The sequence below is a fragment of the Patagioenas fasciata genome, chromosome 1 (assembly GCF_037038585.1).
Source record: "Patagioenas fasciata isolate bPatFas1 chromosome 1, bPatFas1.hap1, whole genome shotgun sequence".
NCBI classification, from domain to species: domain Eukaryota; kingdom Metazoa; phylum Chordata; class Aves; order Columbiformes; family Columbidae; genus Patagioenas; species Patagioenas fasciata.
The window spans coordinates 159,619,335-159,636,455 of NC_092520.1; the positions used below are offsets into that span (position 1 = coordinate 159,619,335).

Consider the following 17,121-nt stretch of genomic DNA (forward strand, 5'->3'; position numbering starts at 1 on the left):
GCATGCACATGGTATGTATCAGCTCTTGTCTTTTACCCAGAGAAGAACGTGGATCACCACAGCACATAGAGGATGCAGAAATACATCATGCATCTCCACATGCACACATATTCAAAGGTTTTATGTTTTACAAGTGTTAAAGAAAACTAAAAAACCTGCAGCCCTCTATGAACTGGAGTTAACTTCCTCACAGATGTGGAGGTATTGACTTTCCAGGGGAGTGCAGAACTTTTGTTGCATTAAGTGAACAATATTTAGGAGACCTTCCTCAAGGTCCCACTGACAAGGACCATGGAATGAAGCATGTTCTGCACATACTACTGTACTATAACAATAATGCATTTTTAAATCTTTGGCTCTGACATCTGCAATTATATGGAACAAGTAGCTATTGATTACTTTGGTGGGGTGAGAAAGCAAGTCCAAGACTGTGCAATTCAGGAAACAGTCAAAGGGATTCATGCATCACAACATATCCTTCCAAAATTCACATCTTTCAGTGCTTTCTGAGAAGCATTTGAGCCCACTTGCCATTTGGGTTCAAACCTCCTGTATGTCTTTCTGTGCCTGTAAAAAACAGGACAAATCAGTTCAGAGACTTGTTGCAATGACATGCTGACTATAAGAAGGCACACAATGTGAACACCTGACTAGAGGAAAGTTACCGTCGATTTGACCTGCCTCGCTGCCACACTCTCATGTGGCACAGTTCTTGAGAAACAGTATCATAGCTGTTGATATGATTCTCTAGGGCTCCAAGGGAGAGAAGTTTTGAATGGGCAGTAAGATACAGCCTGAGAAAAAAGACTGAAGAACCAAAAAAAGAGTTCTTGTCTGTTTTCAAATGTTAGCTGTTCTGATAAAAGGTATTACTCCTCATCTAATTAATTCTTCATGTATGTAAGACATAGCTTACATGTTCTACTTTTTCTTCTACAAGGATAAGGTAAGAGACCAGTAAATGTTTGAGTTAGAAAGCATCATTTAAAGTATTGTCTAAAGTGCATAGTTCCTGTCTTGGTGAAATATCCACTTAATGCTTTTGCAGCCTGTCTGTAATTCCCCAAGTAATGTCACATCCACCTCAACTCAAAATAATAGACAGTTCTCTTCATATAGCTTATTTCCACATCCTCACTCTAACACATGGATTTTATTTCCTAAAGAGAGAATTACTATAATGATCAGCTTTCATTCCCTCCAAACAAACATTCAGTAAAACTGCATTCTATGTACTTACATTTTTTCTTGTTTCTTTTCCCAAATGCCTAGACATTACATTGTGCCTGGGTAATCCTGACTTTTCCATTAAAGTTGCAAGCCTAACTATCAGATATCTTCAGACTAAAAATAATGTTCATGTCAGCATTTGCTTCAAAATTATAAGGATAAGTCTACTGTAATTGTATGAACTGTAACACTAACACTATTTTTCTAATTTTGTGCCTTCTTCATATCAGTAACATGATTATCAAAGAATATTTCAGGTGAACCCAAATGAATCTTGCCCATCAAATGCCATCACACTAACTACAGAGCTGTTGAGGGAAGAGTGCAGCTAGGTGGCAGTGTGCCAAACAAAAGAATCAATATAAAAAGCCGGTTTCTAAAGATGCATGACATAGCATGCCTTAAATAGCATGAAGACCTGAACAAAAAGAAGTTGATGTCGCATAATTCATAATGTTATTGTGACTGACAAGCTGTAGTTATGTGGTATATTGAGCCAGGGTGATTAAAACTCCTGTTTTTCTTTCTGGTTCTAGGACTGACTCTCTAACCATCCTACATTTTGGGTACCAGCATTTATCACTATGTAAAACAGAAATGGTGCTATTCTGTTCTGAAGAACACCATGCGGCTTAATAAAGTGATGTAAATGCATATGTTAGCTTAAGATCCTCAGTGAAACATGATAGATACATGATGCAAATGAATGTGAACGTATACAAACAGGTAAATATGGAATTATGTGAACACAGTATATAAATAGCCTTCTGCTGTATGTACAAAATCCCTGTATAGTGACAAATCTTAAAAGACATGCACCATTCTCCAGGGCTAGTCAGAATAAAAGGACAAAGCAGGTGTCCTGCAAAGAGGAGAGGATCCTTCTGTACAGACTACTGGGCAGTTGCAGTACTGCTCTACAGCAGCACAGCCTAAGGGCTAATGGAGCTTCACACTTGCCTAATCAACCCTTTCAATGCAATGACTTCAACACATGGAATGAAGAATTTCTTCTCCCAATTCACAGAAAAAGAAAACCCACCCCGCACAAGAGCTTTATTGTCTTCAAAGCCTAACCACATGGTTGTACTGCCTTCTAGGTGTTTACTGTTTATCCATAGACAGGAAAGGGAAAAACAAGCTACATTCAATTGTAAAGTACCTTGTCCTTTGCTGCTGTGCTTTTTAATTTGACACTGTGTTGGATTTGCCTTAATATTTAAGCACTAGCTGCTACCTTCGCTAGTGCAGGATTTGTTAGCATTTCTACTTAACAGTCTCGCTGGGACAACTGATCATTTTAGGATTAAACATAAATTTCCATTCAAGTAATCCAGTTTAAGCTTACAAATCAGAAATAGCAGTGAATATTTTCGATACTTGGTTTTCTTTTTACAAAGAAAAAAATCAGATTTTACATTAAGTCTAAAATCTATCATGCTGTAAGCAACAATCTAAGAGATGCATGTTAAATATATATCTGCTGTGCACTCTTGACATACAGATTTGTATGATTTGGTGTGATAACACAACATAGCATTTTGTTCATTTGTATGCAACATTCCATAAAGACATATTTATACTGATAAACGTTAGGCTGAAGGGTTATCACATTATACATCACCTTCAGAAGAGAGAGGAGTTTTTTGCCTGAGTATCAGGAGGACAGGAAGAGATTCAAGAGAGCATGTTGCTGAGATCCCTAAAGCGTTTGTTTACTACCTTGATGAAAGCCAAAGACCAGTGATGGCTGTACCATGGATGTCACTCCAAGTGACCAGGACACCGTGTTGAGATGTCAGAACCTGTGAGAAGTCTTACAGTCCCAATAGCCTTTTGGAACAGTAACAGCACCTCCCAGAGACATTACCAAACTGACAGATGTTTTTCCTTTTCTCTTTATGGACAACCTGAGACCTATGAAAAACATGAAAAGGAAATAACTGTACAGCCCAATATAAATGTACAAAGGTAGGAATTATGCATATCCATTCCTATCAAATCCTTATTTTAATCTTCAAGTTACTCTTCTTCCAAAAATTCTTTAAGTAAAACTGAAGCGCATTCAATATTTCAAAGAAAGTCGCTAGTTGAACAAAAGCATTCATGCTAAATAAACAACACTCAAAAGAGGATTTTTACAGTTAAACACTCACTACTAATTAACCTATGTCTGTCTAACTTCAGATATCTTGTGCAAGCTAATAAACTTTCAACAGAAAATGAACAAACTGTATACACTTTGCTTTCTAGAACAAACAAAATATGTGTGCAGTAACCTTAGGTTATATAAATACTATTTCACTACACTTATGCAAAATATTTACTTATTTGTTAATTAGAACTACTCTGATGTCTTTTGGCAGCACACATTAAGGAGTCCAGCATCATGCAGTACAGATGCCTAATAGAAACTATTTCACCCTAGAAGAACGTATTCATAATTTATCACACCATTAGCATGTACCTATTTAGCAGAGCATGAAACTTCTTAAAACCCATGAAATACAGTGACAAAAACATCGCTGCTTCACAGTGATGCAAGACACAGGTGAGAAACGGAGGTTTTGGGGGAACAGGTCTGTCTCCTGGTCAAATATTATGGTACATAATGAAAACTCTGTTTCCTGCAGAATTTTTTTGCTCAGACATTTCCCCTGGACAGTCGATACTTTCAATCATTGTTTTTGTTAGATTAGGATAAGATGATGCTTGGGGAAAAGCTTCCCAGCAGCCCCATAGGCCTGGATTTAGAAAACATTCTGGTCTGTCTAACCAGCCGGACAGTAGATTTTTTTTTTTATTATTTTAAATAAAGGACTTGAGGTCCAGTACAAGATCCTTCTGCAGCTCACATTACATCAAATGATCGTCCAGAGGTGGGAATAGGGATTATAAACTGGGTAGAATACAAAAACACGTCTTTTGTCAGCCTTTTCATTAGGCACTCACTTCAGACTTAATTGTAGATTCAAAGACAGTGTAGCAGAAAACCTTAAGCTAATGCTCTCAATGCTTACCAAGTAGCCTGACCAGCAATTTAGTCACCTGTCTAAACAGGAATTGGACTGGGACTAAGTTATTAAACTGGTAGCTAGTCTCAAATCTGGAGCTTGCGGTCAGCTGCGTTTGCACTGAAAACTGATCTGGAGTGAGGAAAAAAAAGGTTTAAAAAAATGCCACCCTCACCTTTCCCTCACCAATGGCTTCAGCATGCTCAGTCACAAGCAGAGTAGCATGAAGGCCACTTTCCACACAACCCAAGGAGTGGAAACATCTGTCAAGAAGCCGGGTGAGGGACAGCTGAAGAGCTTTCAACGCCAGCCTTGCCACAAAGCCAGTTTCCCTTGGCAGTCGGTCTCCCTTGGAAAACTGCTGTCTGCTGGCAAGCCTGAGATTTAACCTGGTGGGAACAGGGAAGCCAGTGGATTGCCCACCTCTGAACGGGACCATCGCTCAGGCTGCCCTTAGGACCACTCACCGACGAGCGGGTTTCCTGACCATCATTAAGACTTGGGTTAGACCCAGCCCAAAGGAGCACCCATGCCTTTGTCCCACAGACCGCCCTGCTAACCTCACTGCCTCAGGACCATACCCTCGCCTGCCCAACCGTTCCCCCACCTGCTCCAAGCGATGCTCTGATTTGAAATGTAATTTGGGAGGGGGGGCTGGGAGCATGGGGGCAGGGAGCAGGGAGATCTCTTCCCTGAGGCGACATCACCGCTCTGAGGGGACATCAACGCCCTGAAGGGAGATCTCCTCCCCGAGGCCAGCCCCGAGGAGCAGTGGCCGCGGGCCCGGCGGGCGGGCGGGGAGGCGGAGGAACCCCCCCTCCTCCCCGCGCCTCCCGCCTCTCCTCCCGCCCGCCGGGCCCGCGTCCGCCCCCGCCCGCCCGCTCGCACGGCGGCGCGGGCAGGGCTCGGCGCGCTACGGCGGGCAAGGCTGGGGCGGCGTCAGCGGGCGCGCAGTGCCGGCTCCAGGGCTTTAAAGCAGCGTGTAAGCTGAGATGCTACCACAGACAGCGGCGCGGCGGCGGCGGCCGCAGCAGCTCCCCGAGCCCAGACGGGCGCCCGCCTTTCGCCCCCGCCGCGCCCTGGGGCATGAGAGCGGCCGCCCCGCAGCTCTAGGTAGTCCCCGGGCCCCATGGCGACGTGCCGCGCTCTCCTCCTTCTCCTCCTCTTCTGCCTGCCGGGGCTGCGGCGAGGGGCGCGGGGCGGCGGGCAGCGCCCGCGGGGCTGCCCGGCACCGTGCCGCTGCGAGCAGGACGGCATGCTCGTCCGCGCCGACTGCTCCGACCTGGGGCTCACGGCCGTGCCCGCCAACCTCAGCGTCTTCACCTCCTACCTGTAAGTGAGGGCAGCCCGCGCGGGCGGGCCGGGGAACGGGCACCGGCGGGAGGTGACAGGGGGTGCGGGAGGTCGACAGAAAACACCCGACTTCATGTAGGTTTCTAATCGGTTTTTAAACAGCGGGCGGGTTGTAAAGCGTTTGGTGGGTATCTCGCTACCTCGGTGCCCGGTCCGGCGCCTGGAGGATCGCTGTGTGATGTGCCGTGTAGAGGGTAATTAAAAGGGATTGCAACAGCAGAAACCCGATTAGATCTGCAGGGACGTTATCTTCACCTTTGCTTCCCGGGACAGGGCTTTGAACTGCGGTTGCTGCCGATTTAATCTTTAACAGGTCTCCCCTCGGGTTGAGGGCAGGCAATAAATAAAGCGAGCTCCCCGGAGGCGGGCAGCGGTCGGAGGCCGGTGCGGTGCTCGGGCGGCCGCGGGACGGGCAGGTGCCTGTGCCCCGAGCCGGGCCCGGGCCGGCGCGCCCGACCCCGCTGGAGCCCTCGCTGTGCCCAAAGTACCCGCCTAACGGGGCATCCCCGTCAGGCCGGGCTTGTAAGCTGTTCCGCATCCCGGGAGAGCTGCATTACAGTGTGTAGGGAAAGGGACGTCGAGAACGGAGAAAGTTTTTATTAACAAAAATAGCATTCAAAGCTGCTGCGGAAACTTTTTGTTTCTTTGTTTCCTTCTCTTTTTTTTTTCTTTTTTTTTTTTTGCTTTGTTTTGTTTTTTGTTTTTCTTTTGACAGAAGCATCATCGTTTAGCCTCTCTTGGTTTTGCATGTTGAAAGTGATGGTGCGCTAAAGTGTTATTTTAGTATCCTCCTTAGTGGTTTCATATGGTTCTTTGTGGCTGCATGGCCAGTAGCTTGTGGATTTAATACTTACCCTCCGTATCCAGCATACAGTATGTCAGTTTCTGAATGTGCTTGTCCATCTGTAGATTTTGACATGCTGTTGACATGCTTGCTACTATGGTTGCTGTAAAGATGCTTTCCCAGTATTGTGTGCCTAGGACACTAATGTGATAGTTCTGAACTCACTCCTCTGTTAATGCCATAATTCAAAGGACATAAAACATACGTTGCATCTGAGAAAGTAGATGAAATTAAGTACAAATGGCCTTTCTAAGAGAAGTACAAACATGACATCGGCCAGGTATAAATCATGTGCAACCAAGAAAATCTAAGAAAGCTTAGTTTAGTGAAAACAGTGTTGATTTAGAAAGAGGATGTGCAGCTGAAAGACTTCTAAATATTAAGCATGAAAATACTGTTCTGAAATTTAAATTAATAAGATCAGTTTTAGCTTATTTTGTCATCAACATTTCAAAGTCAAAGCTATTTGTAACTTCAAGAGGCAGGAGTCAGCATTGGTCCATTTACAGTAGAGCAGAACTTTGGCTATATGTAATAAAGATACAGTCTTTAGGATACATACAACGTTTGCTACCGATTTCAAACGTAGGAGGTCAGGATTGTGTGTATATGCAAGACAATATTTTCTGGTGCTTTGGAAAGCCATAAGAAGAAATATAGGTAATGAAAGTATAAAGACATACTTAAGCTTTACATATCCTGTGTCAAGAAGTAGATGCCCTAAATTCTTAGTTGCTTGGAGGAATGCTAAAACTGGGAAAGAAAACTTTAGAAAACCCACTGTTTGACAGGGGTTCTTTTAAGAAAACAAGGACAAAAATATGTATTAGGATGTCAAAAAACCATTGTGGTGATCTGCTACTGAAAAGATATATACCTTCAGTAATCTGCTTCTTCGTAGTATTGTGATCTGGTTTGTGCTTTTGTTTTTTTGTCCTTCAGCAGAGGAATGTCTTTCTCCAGTCAAGAATTCTATGCTGTTCAGCAGTGTACACCCTGAAGTAAAGAAACTCCACTGTGGGACAGGCAGACTTTTAAATGACCAAGGCTACATACAGGCAGTATAACAGTATAAAAGACTGGTTCATACACATGAGCAGCTACACTTACCCTTTTCCAGTTTTACCAGGCTGTTTTCCTTGGATTGATTAATTATTGCCTAATTCTGCAGAATCGTAGTTCCTGCCTGCCTTCTCTGAAGAACTGTCAACTCTCATTTTCTGTAGATGGCTAAGCAATGGCAAATTTTAAAACATGCCTGCTTGTTATAGAGGTGTTTGCCTCCCTGAGCTTGGTAGTGACCACAGAGATATTCTTTGATTGTTTTTTTTGTTGTTTATTTTAAAAAAAAAAAAATAAAAAAAATTTAAAAAAAACAAACCCAGAAGTATCTTTTTGCACTGTGACAATTTTTACTCGAGATCAAAGCATGAGATTAAAACTATGTACTCACATTAACTCTCTTTCGAGCAAAAGCATCCCTCTTCTCTAGTTGATTCTGTTCTTACACAGTAGACATATCTAGCTAAAAATGGTCTGTGGTGCTGCCTCATATTAAGTTTGGGCTTTTAAAGTTTTTTTTTTTTTCCAAATTTCAGTCATTTTTATCTAGACATTCACACAAAAAGGCATGAATGTTTTCTTGGTGTCCACTGGAAATTGTGTGAGAGGTTGAAATGCCGAGGTCATTAAGGCTTATTTTATGTTTGGACAAATGTGTACAGCGCATGCTATATTATGGTGACCAAATTTTGCAGGTTTTTTTTCTGATGGTGCTCTTGCAGCAGAACTAAATATAGTCTACAGATGGACCTGCTATACATTTCTCATTCACATTCCCAGGCAGCAATTCTTGCCTCCCATAAAAAAAATCTTTTTATTTATGATTATGTGTCTGCTGCCATGAACTGTTAGACGTTTTAAGAGCAGACAAGGAGAATCCAGGAGTTTCTTTCCATTAATTTTCTTCATCTACTTTTGGGCTAAATAATGTATGTACTCAGTGTATTTAATGCATATTCCTGTTGATATAAATGTGAATTCCATGTGCTGATGAAGGGCAGCACTGAGTCTCTGTTTCAAATTAAGAACGTCACTTTCCTATCAGGACACAGTGAAAAGAAGAAGCCAGGATCTACAGATCATTTGCACATGGGACACTCATTAATTCTCAAACCAAGCCTGTGAGTTAGTGAAATATTGCTAGCATTTACTGTGATGTGGAAAGCTGAGGCAAAGAAGAACTTGCTCAAAGTTGGAGGTAAAGTTTAAGACAAAGCCAGAAATTAAAGCCAGAATGCCTTATCCTAACTCCATTCTTTAACCACGGGCTCACCCTAAATAATTACTCATTAAAAGTAGTATAAAATCTGACATCTCCTGTTCAAGAATGTTTAGTATGACAACAACTAAAAATACAACAGTTTTCATCTCTCATTGATGACAACATAGAAGATAGCTCAAAGGTTTTGAGAGTTTCTGTTATGTACTTGGATAACACAGGGAAGTAAATTTATGATAGATGCCAGTCTAACATTTCAGATGCTGTGTTCTTTGTGGTCAAAAAATCTCAAAGATAAACTTAGTAGAATGCTTTAAGTAGAATATTCAGTGGAGTGTTCTCATAGTGTTATCATCTTAGATTGATATAGACATGCATGCATACATGTATAAATATTGCAGCATAAGGTACGTTACCTTTTGCATTGCAACTTAATGAGTTATTTTGGGATACATGTTATTAACACCTGAAAAATTTAATTTTTAGTACATTGTAAATATGCATTGTAGCATTTGGGAAAATGTGATTTGTATTTTTTAACTCTTCAGAGAAAGAATTTATTAACAAATAATATTTTTCAAAACTATTATAACTCTGGTAGTATTACAGTAAAACGTATGAAGAAAAAATCAGTGCATGTTTTAAGATTCCTAACATATTAGTCTTCAAATAAATTTTTGCTTTCTGCTTCATTCATTGCCATGGTATTGTATTTGATGATAAATATTCCTGTAGAGCATAGTCAAAACTCTACAGGGTTTCTGAAAGTGTTTAAGACTACTAAACAATAAGAAATTATGAAGGATTTGGGAGATAAAATATCATTCACTTTTTGAAGGTTAAAAAGTATATGCCCAGAAATTAACTACACTTCTGAAATAAGATAGTTGTTTCTGTGTCAGGAATACCCCAAATCATTAACACCAGGCCTTTGGGGTAAATTTGCACTATTTTAGTCATTCTGATCTCACAGTGCAAACTCAAGTCTTGTCTGCATCTTCATCTAAGGTATCTTGGGAAGGACCATAGTTTTTCAAAGAGATCAAACACCAAAGTGTGAAGAAGTGAGCTTTATAAAGTCTCTTACAACTTCCAGATCCCCTGATAAGATTTGTGTGTAAGATAGTTAGTAAAACATCTGCCTTTTCTTAGAAAGTACTTCTTTACATAGCTACAAACTTTATAAAGCATTTTGCACCTTTCTAGCTGAAATAAATTAAATGGTTGACATGTGGTTTCAGTTAATAATCTGAGTCTTGTCCCAGTGAAGGATGAAGGTGAATCCACATTCTGGATTTAGAATTTATTATAGTGTTAAATCCCACTTTTGAAAAGAAATCAAGACCTTTCCTCTCTACTCATGGCAATAATAGGTATGCAAAGGTAAAATGTACACGTAGATAAATTAGAGGTACAATAAAACTGAGGAAGCAAAAACTATTTAAAGTTTTCCAGTTTTCAAGGGATTTGTTTTAAATTTCAATACATAAACTGTCAACTCAAAGTTAGTTCCTTTGTGAAACCTTTGGATTTAAAATGTGTTTGAGAAGAGAATGTCACTCTTCCCAGTTGAGAATGCAGTGTTAAAAATAACTCTTCGCACTGCTTCCTGAAGAGCCTTGTGCTGCTCAGAAAGGGGAAAAAGGCACTCATACACTACCTCTCTCCTTTGTAGCATTTGCTCTGTGGAAACACTGCATAAATTGACAGGGAAAAGGAAGCTGTCTTTAAGCTGCTAGAATACAAGGAGCTGGCAGGGTGAAGGCACCTTCAATTGGTTTGGTATCTGAAGTGTATAGGACAATTGGCTGGGCAGAGGGAGCCTAACTCCAGCTGAGAACGCTTGCACTGGGCTGACCTTCCCAGTCAGCATGCCAGCGGAGATTAGACTTTCCTCAAGTGCTCCCTTGTTAACCCAGTCTTTTCTCCGATGTCATTTGTCTTTGAAATGCTTAAAATTGCTAGCAATTTTGCAGCAGCCCCAGTTGCTTTCTTTTATTCTGTTTGCTGGCCAAGTTAATATTTCATCTCCATGCACTGCTTTCTTCATTCTCCATTGGTTATTTAAATGGTCTTTTATTATAACTACAGATTATGGCATTTTCCCCGACTTCCTTCCTTGAACTGTCCAGCAGATCTGACTCTTTTCCCTTCAAAGATCATGGTAAATAAAGTGTGGTTCCTTTAGCTCAAAGTAAACTAAGGGCAGAACATGATGTGGTGTTTTTGACATACCTGTTTTGCTTTAGACTTCAGTTAGATGAGAATACCCTAACATCTTTTAAAAGAATGAAATGTGATCAAAGCATGCTTACTCCTCTGAGAATGAACAATTCATGTGGCAAATTCATGTGCTACATACTCTATATTGTTTACTGAGAAGACATGAGAAACTTTTGTACAATTGTGTCAGAAATGTAATGGCTGGAGAACTATAAAAGAAATAAATGTAGTTGGGAAGGGGAAGAGCCCAAAATGATGTTTCTGTTACTTGTTGAAGGAGCGCTACCCTCTTCTCTGTTTTGAATCAAGGTTTAAATGAAAAATGCACAAAACTAAGACAATGAACAACTTCGACTGTAAGTGACAGTAACTCCTGGTACCCCTGTTTGTAGTCTGAAGAAGCATGTTTTTTTAATCAAAGCCTATGGACAATAGCTTGGAATTTTTGAATTAGAGACCTTGGAATGAATATTAAAGCAGCAGCACCCGAATAGAAATACCACTCTAGACCATCTTTGCAAACTGGGAGAGCACAAGCCAGCTAGTATTACACTGGGCACCAGCAATATCTTGAACTTCAAGCAGAAATGAAATGGGACAGCAGTGCAGATCCCCAGGAACTGGTACAGTATGCCCCCAGCTTGATAAGGCCTCTGCTAAGACAGTGCATTCTGTATCACCTTCCAGTTTTGTTATTTTGCTATGTTTTACTAAGTTTAGTTATGAGATCTGGGTTTTGAGCAAAGTGACCACACTGTTTAGGTCCATCCCAGAAAGGACAAGTTGTATTTTCATGGTTAGACACTGCTGAAAAAAAAAAATTATTATGAAGTGTGGTGTTATCCAACAGTGATAATTATAATAATCAGTCACTCGCAAATTAAGATTTTATTGGTAACAAATGGGCTTTCAGTTTAGGCCCATTTGTATGATTTGGCTCCAGTCCTGCAAATACTTATCCAGAGACTTAACTTTAGTGACAGGAATGGTTCCACTGAAATCATATGTGCAAATGTTTGTTGGATCAAGGCCTTGAATAATTCTAAAACAATTATCCCCTTCCTCAATTATTAACTCATTTGTGTGGAATAGTTTCACTAAGATATTCTGCTACACTGTTTCATAACACAGCCTAAAGCATTAAGAATACCAAAAATCATTTAAAAGCCTTTCAAAATTTTTCCAAACCTTATGTAAAATTAATATTTAGTTTAATCTGGAACACACTGTCTTTCAACAGTATTGATTTATGTATTTGCCATTAAGTGATTTTAAGGACATATTTTTATAAAAATGCTAAAACTTTTTGCATTATAGTATAAAAGTATGGTCTTTTCGTACAGGATTTATGATATTGTGTGTATGGAGATGTGTGTGGATAGATAGCCTTTGGGCAAATTGTAAAAAGAAGTATCTATCAGCTTAAGGTGGTACAAACAACTGTAGTTCCCACAACACAAAATCTCTCCCCTCTTCTGCAGACACTTGAATAAGTGCTTTCTTTTTTTATTGAGAGTAACCATGCTTACTAATGTTACCAAACTTAAACATAAGTACTTAAGTAATACAGAAGTATTTTCTGGATTGGAAATTAATTTGTATAATGGTTGGGCATAAACGTAAAAGGTTAAGTCTTAAAATTTTTTCATGCTTGTGTCATACAACTTTTCACATTAAAAGTGTAGAATAATTTCATGCTGGTATTTATGAAGAAGTAGGAGGCAGAAAAGTAAAACTGGTATTTAGTGCTACCACTCTATTTTCTTTAGGTTTTTTGCTGTTAGTTCCTTTACCAAACAGTTCAGTCTGCTCTGCTTGAGGATGGAATAGTTACAAAACTGGTATTACACAGAAATAAAACTTGCCTAGCCCTTGTTTCTGCAGCAATAGGCATCTTATGATGCCAGTTATATGATGTCTTCTGGATCCTGTGATAATATAAATGCTAACCTAAGTGAATGAGAGAGCAGATGTGAGATGATGTCAGCATTAAGAGAAGTGTAACTGCACTGATTTGGCATTCACTGAGTTTGTAAATGAGTCTCTGTGTAGCCTGAGGGGAGAAGTAGGTCATAGCTGGCAAAGGAAACAAATAAGATAAGGCAAAGCTCTCTCTCACCCATCACTGAAAGTTACCTGTTCTGAACCACCTTGTTGAGTCATTGAGTAACTTGCCTTTGGGTCTTTTATCCTTGATCAGTTTGGCATAGAGGCTGCCTCAGAAATTTAATCTTTCTCCTGTTGGTCTCACGCATTATAAAGTTGCAATTATGTGTGTTGTGGAGGGTAGACCAAGTTGTCCCATGTCCAGAAATTAGATTCATCCTTATGAAGACAGAGAAACCAAAGTTCCTGAAACAGCTTGGTTCACAGAGATTGCCATTTCAGATCCATGAGGAAGGGACAGGAGCTGCTTCCTGGGAACAGGGAGCATGATGAGGCAGCGATAGCTGGGATCTAGGTAGCAAGACCATTGAGTTCTGCTCCTGGATACAGTAATGAAGTAGTTTACAAATTCAAGCAAATCATGAAGCTTTTCTCTAGTCTTACTCTATATATGTGATGGCTGGGAGAGATACCTACATCTGAGTTTGACTAATTCGGTAGTGGCTGATAAATGCTGGAGATCTGCAGATTAAAAACACCTAATAAGGTGCTAATTATGAGTATGACATGGTAAAATAAGGTGAAAACATGAAGGATTTTCTTCTCTTCATAAGCATGTGTCTCTGCCTTTCAGTTCTGCTCGTGACTGTCTATGTCGCTGAACTCTGTGATATATAAGATTCTTATTGGAACAAGTGAAGTCTATTCAGGTGTCTGAAAGCAATACCTGACCTGCTGACAAGAAAATACAGGATCCATATGCTTGTTGCAATATGAAAGTATTGCCTGCACTTGTGCTGAAGTTGTGCAAAGACAAGGATTTGGAAGAGGGCCAAAAGAAGTGCAGATTCAACCTTGTGACCTGACAAGGGTCTTGGGGAGTAAATTCCAATCCTGCAGTGTCCCTGCATAAAGCCTCCCTATATTGACTTTAACCTGCACCAGGCACACACAATTACAGAAAGATCAACAGAGGAGCAAAAAGTGCATTAAGAAGGAGGCAGCAGGTAGTTTGGGAGTCCATCTGTATCAGTGCTACAGAATAGTGAAATGTGTCTCTCATCAGGCAGCTCAGCCGATTATAAACCCTCAGGAGACGTGGCAGTGATGCAAATCACGGTTTACATTTGTGCCATGTGTCTGCAATAAGACTTTGTAGGGTACAGTTACCTTGGCATAGTTATTATCAGAAACATTTGTGACTAACTGGCCCTAGTGGAGATAACACCTAGTATATAGTTGTGGTGGGGTTAAGAGTAAGAGTTTGCAGTACTGCTGCTGGGTGTTCTTAAAAATTGAGTGTGGAGTACTGTGGAGGAGTAACTGGTAGCAGAACAAGGACTGAAAGAGGACTATATGAAAACTCATGACCTGAGGACAGCACCTGGGAAGGCTGGAAGTTCCTCAGCACATGGAGGCTGCGCATTGCCTCTTACCTGTACATACATAGAGTGGTGTGAACTGCCAAGTGCCACAACTTTACTTCTTTCTGGTCAAGACAGAAGATGTGAAAAGAAAGGGCAGGAGAAGAATCTTGGAACACCCTTTCTGCCTGAAGGCCAGAGACAGTACAGAACATAGCTGAACACATTCTTGACTTATATTTTAGAATAAAACAAATGCTTCCTGAATACAGATAGGGTGAAAAACTTTCATCTGCAATAGAAAAAGATATATGTGGGAGAATATTATAGCAGAAGTATTTCTTAGGTTATTTAGATGGAGTATTTAAGATAAATCATTACAGAGAATGGAGAAAAAAACCCAGTGCCAGATTCAACTCTACCTGTCATTCCATGTGCATAATTCAATAGACTTATATCAAGAAAGACCTCCGGTAATTTTTGCTCTGCTTATACTAATGAACTCAGTTCTGTGGAATTGGTACCACTTAAATAAATTTAATTTGAAAAATGAAGATTTTTGAAAAGCATTAATTAATAGAACTACAATAAACTATTCACTTCAGTCTTAACATGCCAACTCTCGACAGAAAAGCTTCTAATATGCCATTACTGAGCAAGGTGTCTGTCTTTGTGAAGTGAATAAAAGTCAGGGGTTTTTTAGAAAAAAAGATTTTAAGTGTAAAACCAAGTGATCATAATTGCCTTGTTTGTGTCGCGATGTAGATTCTGGTAGGAGAGTTATGTTGTGCCAGGGAGTTGTTGTCAACTGTACAGACTTCACAGGAGTTTGATGAAGAAGGGATTTTCTTTTGTTTTTCAGTCTTTTTATTGCCCTTGTTGATAGCATTCAGTGAAAACAGCAACAGAATTTTTTGGAGGGTGCTCACACAGTGCTGTGATACATTAATTCCATTTATCATAGACAGAAAGAACTGTCACACCAAATACAGTTATCAAAATCACATTTCTGTACATATTGGTGCCTCAGCTGTTCTGCCTTCAATAACTGTCTACAGTCAATCTGTGAAGAATCCCATAAACCTGAAGCCAGATGTGGTCCGTTTTCTACATTTATCATCAATCATGGATACAGCATCTTGCAGTTGTATAGCTCTGTGTTCTTGCCTGTCTGACCATGGAGCAGCGCTGTCAGAGCATCAGATTTCACAAGGAATTTGTAATATCCAGATTCACTGGATGGTATTATTTAGAGTGCTGTATCTCTGTGTGAGAAGAATATAGGGAAATGCTGCATGATCTCAATATGCTGCTAGTTTAATCTATTCTGATAAGGGTTTGTGAAAACTAATTATAAGCCAATTTGGTTCCCAGTGGAACTAGAACTAAAACTCCTTTTGATTATATGGATTGAGCTCCTGGTATGTCACGGCTAGTTTTATTGTAGAGGGTTCTGTTGGGTCACGATGAGTATAATCTAAAGGAAAACACTCTTTATCCAAGTATCATCCTATACGGAGTATACAAACAGATTTGTTTTTCATATTTGGTGAATGAATAATACCTAAGCACACAATTATAGTAATTAATTGTAAATTACATTCATTAGTGGTTTTGATTATCTCAGTGTGGAGAGCTTCCATTAAAGTGTTCACAGCTTTTATAAGGCAGCATTAGAATGTTTTTTCAGTAAATAAGTACTGATCAAGATTAGATCAAATGAAAATAAGCACTGTACGTATCATCATGTAACAATATTAATTTGGTAAATGGATGGATGTCCTAGCCACAGGAGAATAACAGAAAAACAGAAAGGAAAAAAAATACACCTTAGCAGAAAAGCGTTATGTCTATACTCTTTCAGTTAGTAATATCACTACTAGCATTAAAGATAAATGAGATAGATGTCTAGCTTTAACAGCGTGAAACAAAATCAGACTTGAAATAAGCCTCATGTTTGTTCTCTACCTGTAAAACGGTGCTGTTTATCAGAAGCAATTCCAGCAATTAAAACATTTGCTGATCTGATACCTGTTAGGAGGTTTAGACATTAATCTGAGTGTTCCTTTGTGCTATCAAGTCTGTTCACAATGCAATGCCTTGGGCCGGTACTAGCCAATGTGACTCTTTGGAAGATGGGTTTAAAGAGCTGACAAAGCAACTGCTGTATTCGTGTGCTGTGTAACTCATGGAACAGCTCCTGGCTTTTTAGGCAAGCTGAGGTCTTCAGTGTGACAGGCAAATGTCCCAGTCAGTCCGCTTGGGTGCAATTAGAGCAGGCCTGTTGCTTCTGCAGTGACCTCGGGTGCACTTTGGGAACACGCGGTTCAAGACTATGTAAGCTGACCTGAAAGAAACAACCCCAGGGCTGCAGCAGGTGGGAGGGATGACACAGAACAAAGGGAGCTCAAAATTTTTCTTAATGCGCTATGGCACCATTGTTGATGAAGATGAAGCATGAGGTGGAATTTCTCAGTAGTTACAGTATGAGAAAGGCTTTGAAGTTGCATACTGAGATTATTCTACAGTGCTGTTTCCGAGCATGTAATTCTGAAGTGTTTTAATGGTGAAATATATGTATGTTTTCCATTTCTAGTTAGGAAAGATGAGTTTTGAATGTTTTGTCATGTGTGCGCATAGATTGATCTCAGTGCACAGGGATTTTAATGTGGAGAAAGAAACCTCAACAACTTTCAAATATCTGTC

At 40.1% G+C, this 17,121-nt stretch overlaps 1 protein-coding gene across 2 annotated transcripts in view; it reads left to right on the plus strand.

The window, feature by feature from the left end:
• Positions 1-5,155: 5,155 nt before the first annotated feature.
• Positions 5,156-17,121, plus strand: part of LGR5 (leucine rich repeat containing G protein-coupled receptor 5) — a 90,592-nt gene continuing 78,626 nt past the window's right edge. Inside the window, exon 1 of one of the 2 annotated variants that reach the window (XM_071799279.1) lies at positions 5,156-5,576. In XM_071799279.1, coding sequence (XP_071655380.1) covers positions 5,374-5,576 — 203 coding nt within the window. In that variant the 5' untranslated portion in view covers positions 5,156-5,373. The remainder of the gene's footprint in view (positions 5,577-17,121) is intronic. The other variant, XM_065841784.2, reaches the window with a different exon arrangement.